This window comes from Leucoraja erinacea, chromosome 26 (genome assembly GCF_028641065.1).
Source record: "Leucoraja erinacea ecotype New England chromosome 26, Leri_hhj_1, whole genome shotgun sequence".
NCBI lineage: Eukaryota > Metazoa > Chordata > Chondrichthyes > Rajiformes > Rajidae > Leucoraja > Leucoraja erinaceus.
Window position 1 is genome coordinate 10,121,070 of NC_073402.1, and position 12,876 is coordinate 10,133,945.

At 47.4% G+C, this 12,876-nt stretch overlaps 1 protein-coding gene across 1 annotated transcript in view; it reads right to left on the reverse strand.

Moving 5' to 3' along the window:
• col16a1 (collagen, type XVI, alpha 1) overlaps window positions 1–12,876 on the reverse strand; it is a 131,650-nt gene that overhangs the window by 55,831 nt on the left and 62,943 nt on the right. The window contains exons 21-26 of the mRNA XM_055656139.1: window positions 8,422–8,466; window positions 7,234–7,269; window positions 5,064–5,117; window positions 4,188–4,241; window positions 2,044–2,172; window positions 1,300–1,407 (exon numbers count right to left, since the gene is read on the reverse strand). Of these exons, the coding sequence (XP_055512114.1) occupies window positions 1,300–1,407; window positions 2,044–2,172; window positions 4,188–4,241; window positions 5,064–5,117; window positions 7,234–7,269; window positions 8,422–8,466 (426 nt within the window). The remainder of the gene's footprint in view (window positions 1–1,299; window positions 1,408–2,043; window positions 2,173–4,187; window positions 4,242–5,063; window positions 5,118–7,233; window positions 7,270–8,421; window positions 8,467–12,876) is intronic.

The following is a 12,876-nucleotide window of genomic DNA, read 5'->3' on the forward strand; positions in this document are numbered from 1 at the left end:
TATCCCAGGTTATTGAGAGAGGCAAGAGAGACAATCGTAGGAGCCATGACAGAAGATGAGGTCCCGGAGGACTGGAGAGCAGCCAATGTTGTTCTTTTATTTGAGAAGGGGAGAGAATCCAAGCAATTATAGGCCGGAGAGCCTCACGTCAGTGGTAGGGAAACAATTAGAGAGGATTCTTTGGATTTAATTGGTTATGGGTTAATAAGGTTAATTAGGGACAGTCGGCGTGGCTTTGTACACGGCAGGTTGTGTCTTACTAACTTACTCAAGTTTTTTGAGGAAATTATGAGTGTCGGGCAGTTGGTGTGTTCTGCATGGATTTTAGTCAGCATTAAATAAAATCCCCAAAGGTCCAAAAGATTCAGAAACATGGAATTCATAGCGACATGATCATTTTGATTCACACCTGGCTTCCAAATGGAAGACTATCGGTTGTGGTGGAAGAGTGTTTTTCTGGCTGGAGGTCTGTGACCAGTGGTGTTCCACAGGGATCTGTTCTGAGACCTCCGCTCTTTGTGTGAAATATATAAATGACATGGACATAAATGTAGATGTAAGCTTGGAGATGACACTCATTTCTGGAGTTGTGGACACTGAGAAAGGCTGTCAAAGTATGTAGGATCAGAGCAGGATATAGATCAGCTACAAAAATGGGCAGAGAAATGGCAGATGGAGTTTAATCCAAGCAAGTGTGTGGTGATGTACTTTGGCAGGTCGAATGCACGAGGATAGTAAACAGTTAATGGCAAGACCCTCAACAGCATTGATGTACAGAGGAATCTTAGGGTGCAAGTCCATAACTCCCTGAAAGTTGCCACACACGTAGATAGAGTGGTTAAAGTGTATATGTGGTACACTAGCCTTCATTGGTTCAGCCATTGAGTATAAGAGTGAGGAAGTTAAGTTGCTGCTTTTTAAAAACTTTGATTCAGTCACATTTGGAGTATTGTGGGCAGTTCTGATCAGCCCATTACAGGAGGGATGTGGGGGCTTTGGAGGGGTGTAAAATATGTTTACTAAAGGGCATTAGCTATAAGGAGAGGTTGGACAAAGTTGCAAATGTTTTCTCTGAAGCATCAGAGGTTGAGGGGAGACCTGATTAAGTATATGTAACTATGAGAAGCAGAGATAGGGTAGATAGTCAGAACCTTTTCCCCAGGATAGAAATTTTAAATATAAATAGGTTTAATGTGAGTGGGAGAAAGTTGAAAGAAGATGTGTTGGGCAAGTTAATTTAACACTGGCGGGTAGCAAGTGACCTGCTTAGAGAGAGGCAGCAATGAATAGTGCACTCACCTTTTCGCCCTTCAGACCATGAAATCCTCGTAATCCTGGCTTTCCTGGGGTCCCTGGAGTTCCGGCGGCACCTGGATCTCCAGAGTCACCCTTGGGACCTGGCTCACCCTGGGCGAAGGAAGCCTTCGTTACCTCCACAGCTTAAACAATGATTCACTGCAGTCCCCAGCCTACCACAGCTTCACAGCACCAGCTCCTCTCCTCTCCCCCCCCCCCCCCCCCCCCCCCCCCCCCCATACCGCACTCCCACCCTGCCCCTCCTCCGCCCTCTCTCCTGGCGTCACCCATATAACCATATAACAATTACAGCATGGAAACAGGCCATCTCGACCCTTCTAGCCCGTGCCGAACACATATTCTCCCCTAGTCCCATACACCCCTGGGGTCTCTCCATGGTTCACTCCCTTGAGGTCTCGTTCCCCCACTGCCAGGCTCCTCACTGACGTGCCAAGATGAGGGAGGTGAGGGGAAGGGGAAGGAAGGGCAGGGGTTCATCTGCCCCTGACAAGTGCCTGTTCCCCAGGGAGTCGTGGCTTCTGATGCATCACTGGCGAGTCGGGTCAGATAGACAAAAGGGGCAACGTGTGGCTGACCCAGGCCAGGCTTCAAGGCACTGAGGTGGAGATGATGCCCTGGGAGGAGGAGGTGAGAGGTACCGCTCTCACCCAATCAACTGCGAGCGTGCCAACCCTGCGCACACCATCTCTCCATACCGGTGACTGGCCCTGGACCACACTCACTCACCTGGTTCCCGGCCTCCCCCCTGGGGCCTTGCTGCTGGTCGGTGGGCCCCGCTCCCGGCGTTCCCTGTTCTGGGGAAGCTGCGGTCTGCTGGCCTGACGTGGAGGTGAAGCAAGCTCCGCACCCTTCACCCTGCCACACGCACACAGAAGAGGCATCAGAATGAAAGCCAACACAACCATCTACACTCCATCCTGCCTTGTTCATGCAGCCAACATAACAACGTCCCACCCCGGTCCTTCCTTCTTATCTCCCCTCCCATCAGACAGAAGCTACAGAAGCTTGAACGCATGCACCACCAGACTCAGGAACAGCTTCTTCCCCACCGTTTTCAGGTTCTGAACGGTACTGCCATAAGCTAGGGTATTGGTCCAATTCACCTCCAGCCCTTTTGCAGACATTGGACTTTGTCTATGGAACTGATACAATGTTGAGAACAATATTCTGCCCTCTGCATCTTATAAGGCCATAAGACATCAGAGCTGAATTAGGCTATCTGCTCCACCATTTGATCCAGGCTGATCTATTTCTCCTCTCAACCCCATTCTGCTGACTTCCCCGTAACCTTTGACACCCTTACTAATCAATAATCTATCAAATCTCCATTTCACAAATACCCAATGATTTGGCCTCCACACTGAGATGAGGAAAAGCTTTTTAACCCAGAGAAATGTGAAACTGTGGAATTTACTGCCGCAGAAGGCAGTGGAGGCCGGTTCACTGGATGTTTTCAAGAGCGAGTTAGATAGAGCTCTTTGGGCCAAAGGAATCAGGGGATTTGGGGAGAAAGCAGGAACGGGGTACTGAGTTAAGATGATCAGCCAAGCTCATATTGAATGTTGGTGCTGGCTCGAAGGGCCGAATGGCCTACCTTCACCTATTTTCTACATTTCTATTTCCGCCCCTCCACCGTGGTCCCGGGGACTCTCTGTGTGTCTACACGTCTACACCAACCCACTGGGATGCAGGCAGGCACTATCAACACATGGAGGCTGTGTATTGTGTAAAACTGTGTACAGTTTTGGTCTCCTAATCTGAGGAAAGACATTCTTGCCATAGAGGGAGTACAGAGAAGGTTCACCAGACTGATTCCTGTGATGTCAGGACTTTCATATGAGGAAAGACTGGATAGGCTCGGTTTGTATTCGCTAGAATTTAGAAGATTGAGGGGGGATCTTATAGAAACATACAAAATTCTTAAGGGGTTGGACAGGCTAGATGCAGGAAGATTGTTCCCGATGTTGGGGAAGTCCAGAACGAGGGGTCACAGTTTAAGGATAAGGGGGAAATCATTTAGGACCGAGATGAGGAAAACTTTTTTCACACAGAGGGTGGTGAATCTCTGGAATTCTCTGCCACAGAAGGTAGTTGAGGCCAGTTCATTGGCTATATTTAAGAGGGAGTTAGATGTGGCCCTTGTGGCTAAAGGGATCAGGGGGTATGGAGAGAAGGCAGGTACAGGATACTGAGTTGGATGATCAGCCATGATCATATTGAATGGCGGTGCAGGCTCGAAGGGCCGAATGGCCTACTCCTGCACCTATTTTCTATGTTTCTATGTGTCTGCGAATGGTCAGCTCGATCTCCCCTCCATCTGCCTGACCTTTAGGCTGAATTCCCCCGGCATCCATTTGACCGTGCCCATGTTTGCGACTGCCCAAGACGCGGCCCTCCCGTCCCAGCCCCAGGCGCCATCCCTTTGGGCTGCGAGGCCCGAGGCACCTTCCCCCTCCGTCACCACCTCAGCCCGTAACTCTCACACCGGCCCGCACCCACCTCCTCTCTGATCACCGCATAGTTTCCACCCATATCCCTCCATCAGGCTCTACTTTCACTCCTCTTCTCTCCTTATCTAACACTCATTTTGCCTCCCTTTTACCGCTAGCATTTGTCACTAACACCACCCACCTATCAATCACCCCCACCCTCCCCCCCCCCCCCCTCCTCCTCCTGTATCCACCCATCACTGCCCAGGCTTTGTCCTGCCCCACCTCTCATTTCCAGCCATCTTCCTCCCTACTTCAGTCTGAAGAAGGGTCCCGACCCGAAAGGTTGCCCACCCATTCCCTGCACAAATGCTGCCTGACCCGTTGAGTTCCTCCAGCACTTTGGATCAGAAAGAGTGTGCCACACAACTGAACACCAACCTTTTCTCCTTTCACGCCCTGGTCTCCTGCTATCCCTCGGTCTCCACGCTCCCCCTTAAAACAGACAAAGATGCTGAGTGAAGCCCGGCAGTGCTAAACATTCACTTACATAAAACATGGGCCAGGGACCGCCTCCCCTCCACTGACTCTCTCACACCACAGGAGACTGTGGCCGGGAGGGCTGGTCACTCAGAGGACAATCCCAGTCTGAAGCAGGGTCCCGACCCAAAATGTCACCTGTCCACACCCTCCACAGATGCTGCCTCACCCGCTGAGTTCCTCCAGAACTTTGTGATTTACTCAGGATTCCAGCACCTGCATTCTTTGTTGTCCCCCGTGAGCAGGGACTGTACATCTGTTGACCATGTGGAATGTGAGGGGGGCTGGGGAGGGATCATTTCTCCGACCGGGTGTCCCACAGGGGTCACCAACCTCTAGGGGTTGGCTGCAGATGACTTTTTTAACCAAAAAAAAATGTTTTAATTAACTATTTACAAAAATTACACGCAAAAATACAAACAAACCCACCACCGTTATACAAAATAAATACATATTCTTAGATATTATCTATTTCCCCATCCTTATTGAGGATACCCTGCACCCCACGTGATGTCCAACGGTCCTGGAAATTCCCCATGGAGCCCATGGACAGTGCAAAGTCCCTTTCTAAAAGCACCAGGGCACGGACGTAACCCCGGAAAAGGGGCAGGCAGCCAGCTCGGGCAGAGCCCTCTTCTGCCTGGCACCGGGACTCTGCAGGTGACTCTGGTGGAATGGCGGAGGAGAGCTTCCTCAGTGGCCATACAAGCCCCAACGGTTACCGGTGGGAGCTGTGAACTGTGGGAGCAGGGGACGGCTCGAGCGGCCACCACTTACCGTGCTTCCCTTCCCGCCCTCGTGTCCTGGAAGGCCCTGAGTTCCTCGCTTGCCCTGTCAACATCAAGAGAACACGGTAAACGTGGCTGAAGGAACAAGACCCCATCAGACTCCCTGAACGCAGGTGGGCAGGGACCTAGCACAGGGGAACACTATGTCCATCTCGCAGCAATGTGGCTCATTACTCCCTTGTTCACACCCTCTCCTCCCCTGGTTAACTGAAGCCAACAGTACTGGTGTGGCACGGACAGCTGACATTGCCCCATGTGTAGAAGAGAGGTCTGATCACCTTTCCAAATCTGGCTCTAATCTTCCCACCACCGCCTCATGCTCCCCAATCAGTGGAACCAGTTTCTCATTATCCACCTCAGCAGTTCTCTTTCATATCTTGAAACTCAAATCAACTTTAACCTTAAGAACATCCGAGAATAGAATGCTACTTGGTGGAAGATTGTCTGAAAGTTAACCTTTATGGGCCTGTCCCACTAGGGCGACTTTTTAGGCAACTGCATGAGATTATGCAGTCGCCACATGTTTGTGGGTGGTTGACGGGGAGTCGCCTTCATGGTCGTGAGGAGTTCCCGCATTCTGGGAACTAGTCGCGGCCTCATTATTGTCGCCGTGAATATTTCAACGTGTTGAAAAATTTGCGGTGACTAGAATGAAGCCGCCATGGAGTAGCGAGAATTCTCAAGCCGTAGGTGGGTCGGCAGGAGGTCCTAATGGGTTGCCAGGAGGTCGAAGGTTCTCGGAGGTTCTTGTAGGTTGGAGCCGGTGCTGACCGGTGAATTTCATTGGCTCATTGGGAACAAAGAGGTAAGCAGTAGTTTTCAGAACCAAGGGAAACCGACTGGTAATGTTAAATGACCACCGAGCTTCACAGCCGTGTATCTCTGGCTTCTTAAAAGTTGTCTCCACTCCTTCTCCCCCTTCTCCCCTCTCTTTTGAAGGACTTACCGTACACTGTGCTTTAGCCATCTTTTTACAGCGTCAAGCTTCCTGTTCATCGCGGTGTGTGTCTGTATCACCTTGGCTTTGCACCGTGTGAATTTTTTAGACAGGGCAAGCAGGGGGAGCGCTGTCTAAAAAATTCACACGGGCTGGTGAAGGAAGCAATGTGTTTGTGTGTATGTGTGTATGTGTGTGTTTCACTCTGACAGTCGCCGTTCCAGTTCCAGGTTTTTCAGGTGAATGCCGGCAAATTGACAGTCGCCGGCAGTCCGCTGAAAAATCGCCTAGGTGGGACAGGCCCATTAGAAGTCTGTAATGTCTGATGAGTCACCAGTCTCTCCGAAGCCAATATATCTTTCCCCTGTCACTCCCAGGCCAATACCCTCTTCCCCTGCCTTGCTGAAGCCAACACCATTAACCTGTGTAGGAAGACCTTTAACCTGTCTCTCCAAGGCCAATATATCATTCTCCTGTCGTTCCAAGGCAAATATTCTTCCCAAAACTCTTCCATGAAATTATACCTTTCCCCTGTCTCTCCCAGGCAAATATCTCCTTCCTGTCTTGCTGAAGCCAATATACCCTTCTCATCTCCAACGTATATCAATCTCCTGTCCCTGCAAGGCCAATATATCCTTGTCCAGTCTCCGCGTCGAAGATGCTCTTCACAGTGGGAGATGTGCGAAGTCTGTGGTTTTACTTAGACTGTACATCTGCAGCCTTACGCTCTTTGTTTTTTGGCTCCCTTCTCCCTGGATACGAGCAACCTTCCATTACATATTTTCCCCCTTCACACCATCTATTCAGACCCCTGTGTGACCCCCACCTTCTACACTGTCTAACATGTCTTCATGCTGCCACCAAATGTGATTATCTGTTCAATCATCGGTGTTATTGCCAGTGGCCGGCTGTGGGTTTAAGTGCGCGAGGCCACAATCTCCTCCTGCCAACGAAAGGGAGCACCGGGTATTCATTTCACCCAGAGTCTATTAAGCCTCATTACTTTCATGAATCTGACTGAAGACTTGCAATCCCACACTTTGAGCTGCTGGGTAGTGCATAGTGACCGAGGGACAACTCCCCAGGGTGTAGGTCTCACTGCTGTGATGGTGCAGGAGAGATCTCAATGCGAGTGCTCACACATCACTCCCCTCTGAGAGATGCATGGTTTGCGCTCTGATGAAAGAAGAGATAGCAAGCTAGGAGAACCCTCTGTACTCACTGACTTCCCCGCCGGGCCCTGTTTGCCGATGCTTCCCTGTGAAGAGAGGAGGTCGTTAGAACAGTCACCAAGGGGCAATTCATGTCCATCCAGTAGCCTGGATATTCACAATATCTAAACCAACCCACTACTTTCCACTGATTTTTACGAACTCTGACTTTTCTAGAGGGCATAGGTTTAAAGTGAGAGGGGAGGGGTGGGGGGAGAAATTTAAAAGGGACCTGAGGGGCAATTTGTTCACACACAGTGTGATGTTGGAATGAGCTGCCACAGGAAGTGGAAGAGGTGGGCATAATTGAAAGACATTTGTACTTGTACATGGATAGAAAAGGTCGCAAGAGATGTGGCCCAAATGCAGGTTAAATGACGACCTCAGATTGACATCTTGGACTATTTGGGCCAAAGGGCCTGTTGCTGTACTGAGTAACTCTGACTGTAATTATATGAATTGAGTTGGAATAAACATATAAATGAAAAGCCTGCAAGAAAGGCCAAGGACATTACTTGGATCTCTAGTTCAACCATCTCAAAGTTTATTTCACTGCACTTTATTGTGTATGTGATCAATAAATCTGATTGATTGATTGATTGATTGATAGATAGATACAATGGGCGGTTTAGAACAATGTGTGCACTTTAGTGCTTTTGTGATTGGAAACTGTAACTTATGATGAACTACAGCAAAACACAAAGTGGTGGAGAACTCACGGGGTCAGGCCGCATCTCTGGGGAACACAGATAAGTGATGTTTCAGGTCGAGAACCTTCTTCAGATTGATGGGAGAATGGGGGGGAGAAAGCTGGAAGAGATGTGGGGATGGGGCAAATGCCTGCCCAGGATTGTTCCCGACCTCGGAAGTTCTCTGTGTGGAGTTTGCACGTTCTCCCTGAGTGCATGGGTTTCCTCCGGGTGCTCCGGTTTCCTCCCACATCCCAAAGACATGTGGGTTTGTAGGTTAACTGGCATCTGTAAATTGTCCCCTAGTGTGTAGGGAGTGAATGAGAAAGTGGGATAACATGGAACCAGTGTGTACAGGTAATCAATGGTCCATTTCCATGCTTATATCTCTAAACTGTACTTATCTCGATTACTGGCACACTGAGCTGTTGAACATTGCTGTAACACTCAATAATATTTAAGCTACATCTGCGGCAGCACACAAGATAAAATATAATAACTCAGACCTACCTTTTCTCCTTTTAACCCGAGTGGTCCCACAGTTCCAGACATGCCCTGTACAGAGAGAACATGGATTGGATCACAGCTTAGATATTGCACAGACTATTTCTGGACATGCGATTATCGAGTAACACGAGCGGACGATGCACGACCAGATGCTGAGGAGGGAATGCAGGTCACAGGCAAAATCGCCTGCTCTCCTTTCCAGAGGAGATGCAGGACCCGGATTTCCCACTGTCTTGTACAACAGAGGGGATGCGGGCAGTGTTGGGTGTGAGGTTTGTGAGGCTGTTCACACCGGGTAAGATTAATTTCTCTTTTGACATCTGTACCTCTGGCCTGATGGGAGAGGGGAGAAGAGGGAGTGACTGGGGTAAGACTCATCCTTGATTATGCTGGTGGCTTTGCCGAGGAAGCATGAAGTGTAGATGGATTCAATGGAAGGGCGGTTGGCTTGTGCGATGTTTTGGGCTGCATTCACAACTCTGCAATTTCTTGCGGTCTTGAATGGAGCTGTTCCTAAACCATGCTGTGATGCATCCCAATAAAATGCTTTCTACAGCACATCTGTAGATGTTGGCAAAAGATGTTTGGGATATGCCGAACTTCCGAAGCCTTCTAAGTAAATAGAGGCGTTGATATGCTTTATTGGTCATTGCTTTGAAATGGGTGGTCTAGGCCAATTTGCTGGTGATATTAACTCCTAGGAACTTGACAATTTCAACAGTCTCTAGTTTGGCGCTGTCAATGTATGTTGCTTTGCTTCCTGAAGTCGATCACAATTTCCTTTGTCTTGCTGACATTGAGGGAAAGGTTGCTGTGTTGGCACCTGGTTATGGGGTTCTCTGTCTCTTTCCTGTACTCCATTTCGTCATTATTTGACATCCGGCCCACTATGGTGGTGGCTTCTGTGAATTTTGTAAATTGAGTTGTATTGGTATTTGCCTGCATAGACATGCAGTGAAACCTTGCTATTGTACCTTGTTGTATCTTGCACTAATGTTGTACACTCTATCCTGTGCTCTGTAGATAGCTTGATTGTAATCATGTTTACTCTTTTCCTTCACTGGATAGCACGCAACAAAAAGCTTTTCACTGTACCTCGGTACACGTGTCAATAATAAACTAAAAACAAACTACACTATTCCATTGCTACTTTTATGTTGACATTGAATCCATCCCAATTATAGATCATCAGCTGATACAGCATCCTCCGCAAAGATAGCTCTTAATTGACCTTGCTGTGGTTGTGGTGACCCCACCTACTTTGGGTCAAATTTTGAATAGGTATCACCCTCAATATTTTCGTAATACCCAGTTTGGATTAGAGGAACTGCTCGAATGTGCGAGGCTATGTTATATAATCCTAACCTCCATTTCATAGAAAATATTAAAAGCACTACTAAAGCTATTACTTACAATCCGGCATTTGGAATAAGTTACAGTGGCTTGCAAAAGTATTCATACCCCTTGAACTTTTCCACATTTTGTCACGTTACAACCACAAACGTAAATGTATTTTATTAGGATTTTATGTGATAGACCAACACAAAGTGGTGCATAATTGTGAAGTGGAAGGAAAATGATACATGGTTTTCAAATTTTTTTACAAATAAAAAAATGAAAAGTGTGGCGTGCAAAAGTATTCAGCCCCCTTTACTCTGATACCCCTAAATAAAATCCAGTGCAACCAATTGCCTTCAGAAGTCACCTAATTAGTAAATAGAGTCCACTTGTGTGTAATCTAATCTCAGTATAAATACAGCTGTTCTGTGAAGGCCTCAGAGGTTTGTTAGAGAACATTAGTGAACAAACAGCATCATGAAGCCCAAGGAACACACCAGACAGGTCAGGGATAAAGTTGTGGAGAAGTTTAAAGCAGGGTTAGGTTATAAAAAAATATCCCAAGCTTTGAACATCTCACGGAGCACTGTTCAATCCATCATCCGAAAATGGAAAGAGCATGGCACAACTGCAAACCTACCAAGACATGGCCATCCACCTAAACTGACAGGCCAGGCAACTAGAGCATTGATCAGAGAAGCAGCCAAGAGGCCCATGGTAACTCTGGAGGAGCTGCAGAGATCCACAGCTCAGGTGGGAGAATCTGTCCACAGGACAACTATTAGTCGTGCACTCCACAAATCGGACCTTTATGGAAGAGTGGCAAGAAGAAAGCCATTGTTGAAAAAAAGCCATAAGAAGTCCCGTTTGCAGTTTGCCACAAGCCATGTGGGGGACACAGCAAACATGTGGAGGAAGGTGCTCTGGTCAGATGAGACCAAAATTGAAGTTTTTGGCCTAAATGCAAAATGCTATGTGTGGCAGAAAACTAACACTGCACATCACCCTGAATACACCATCCCCACTGTGAAACATGGTGGTGGCAGCATCATGCTGTGGGGATGCTTTTCTTCAGCAGGGACAGGGAAGCTTGTCAGAGTTGATGGGAAGATGGATGGAGCCAAATACAGGGCAATCTTGGAAGAAAACCTGTTAGAGTCTGCAAAAGACTTGAGACTGGGGCGGAGGTTCACCTTCCAGCAGGACAACGACCATAAACATACAGCCAGAGCTACAATGGAATGGTTTAGATCAAAGCATATTCATGTGTTAGAATGGCCCAGTCAAAGTCCAGATCTAAATCCAATTGAGAATATCTGGCAAGACTTGAAAATTGCTGTTCACAAACGCTCTCCATCCAATCTGACTGAGCTTGAGCTATTTTGCAAAGAAGAATGGGCAAAAATTTCAGTCTCTAGATGTGCAAAGCTGGTAGAGACATACCCCAAAAGACTTGCCGCTGTAATTGCAGCAAAAGGTAGTTCTACAAAGTATTGACTCAGGGGGGCTGAATACTTTTGCACGCCACACTTTTCAGTTTTTTATTTGTAAAAAAAATTTGAAAACCATGTATCATTTTCCTTCCACTTCACAATTATGCACCACTTTGTGTTGGTCTATCACATAAAATCCCAATAAAATACATTTACGTTTGTGGTTGTAACATGACAAAATGTGGAAAAGTTCAAGAGGTATGAAAATGTTTGCAAGCCACTGTAAGAAAAGTTTTTTACACTGAGCTGCCAGGGGTGGTGGTGGGGGAGGATGATACAATAGTGGTATTTAAGAGGCGTTTAGATTGGCACATGGAAGTGCAGGGAATGGAGGGATATGGATCGCGTGCAGGTAGAGGAGATGTGTTTATCATAACATCATATTCGGCGCAGACATTGTGGGCTGAACGGCCTGTTTCTCTGCTGTACTGTTCCATGTAATCAGGAAAAGTCAACACGGTTTTGTGAAAGGAAAATCTTATTTGATCAGGCAACATCTCGGGATAAAAACAATGGGTGATGTTTCGGGTTGGAACCCTTCCCTTCCTTGACGAAGTTCTTCTCCATCTCCAGAGATGCTGCCTGACCCGCTGAGTTACTCCAGCACTTTGTGCCTATCTTCGGTGTACACATTAGCATCTGCAGTTCTTTCCTACACTTCATATTTGAAGTAACAGAACTGGTGGGATAGACTATCCGTAGATCTCCAGAAGTCATTAGACGAGGTGATGCATCAAAAATTGTTGCACCAAACACGAGTTCACGGTCGTGTGGACTGAAGGAAACTGAGATTGGACATAAGTGTTTGTTTTGCTGGATTTAATGAGTGATTTTTTTGCACAGTATTTCTCTTTTCACTGGCTTATGTAATTTATATATGTGTGCTCTGTGTTTTGTCTCACTCTACATGACAGTGGTGCTGCTGCAAGCAAGATATTCATTGTACCTGTACCTCACCATGCAATCGACTTGATGTGTGCTGGCCAGGTCGAGTATATTTTTGTAAATGCCAGAGAAATCCCGTGGCCTGTAGCAAATGTCTACACATTCACTCCACTTCCATAACCCTCAACTTGCTATTCCCTCAGTATCACTGACATGGGTCACCATTTTAGGCAACCCTTTGCCACCCTGTGCCTGGGCACTGCCTTACCAAGGCACACAGTGTGTTTTTTGCTTCCTACAGCTGAAACACCTTCATGCTCTGCTGAACGCTTCCCACAATGGGAACGAAGCTTTCCGCCAGTTGTCTCATGTTTCAGTGTCCTGGAGCAAAACTCCAAGTGCTGGAGGAAGTCAGTGGGTCAGGCAGCATCTGTGGAAAGAATGGGACCCTTCTTCTGGTTGACGTCAGGGCTGCTTCTATCATTGCTTATTTGTTTACAGTAACATTTTGTACATGCTCATGTCCCTTCTCAGATTTAAAGGCATTTCCACCCATGCTGTAACTTTGCATGAATGTCACTTGTGGTGTGGTTAGCAACTTGGACTGGACGGACGTCAGTGTTCATCAGTTTGTTCACCTGAGCGCACAAATCCAAGAGTCGCCAAAGATGCACAGTCGAGACCAATTACTTTTAAAACTATGTCACTGGTAGGTAGATGGGTTAAAATTAGTTTGCAGTGT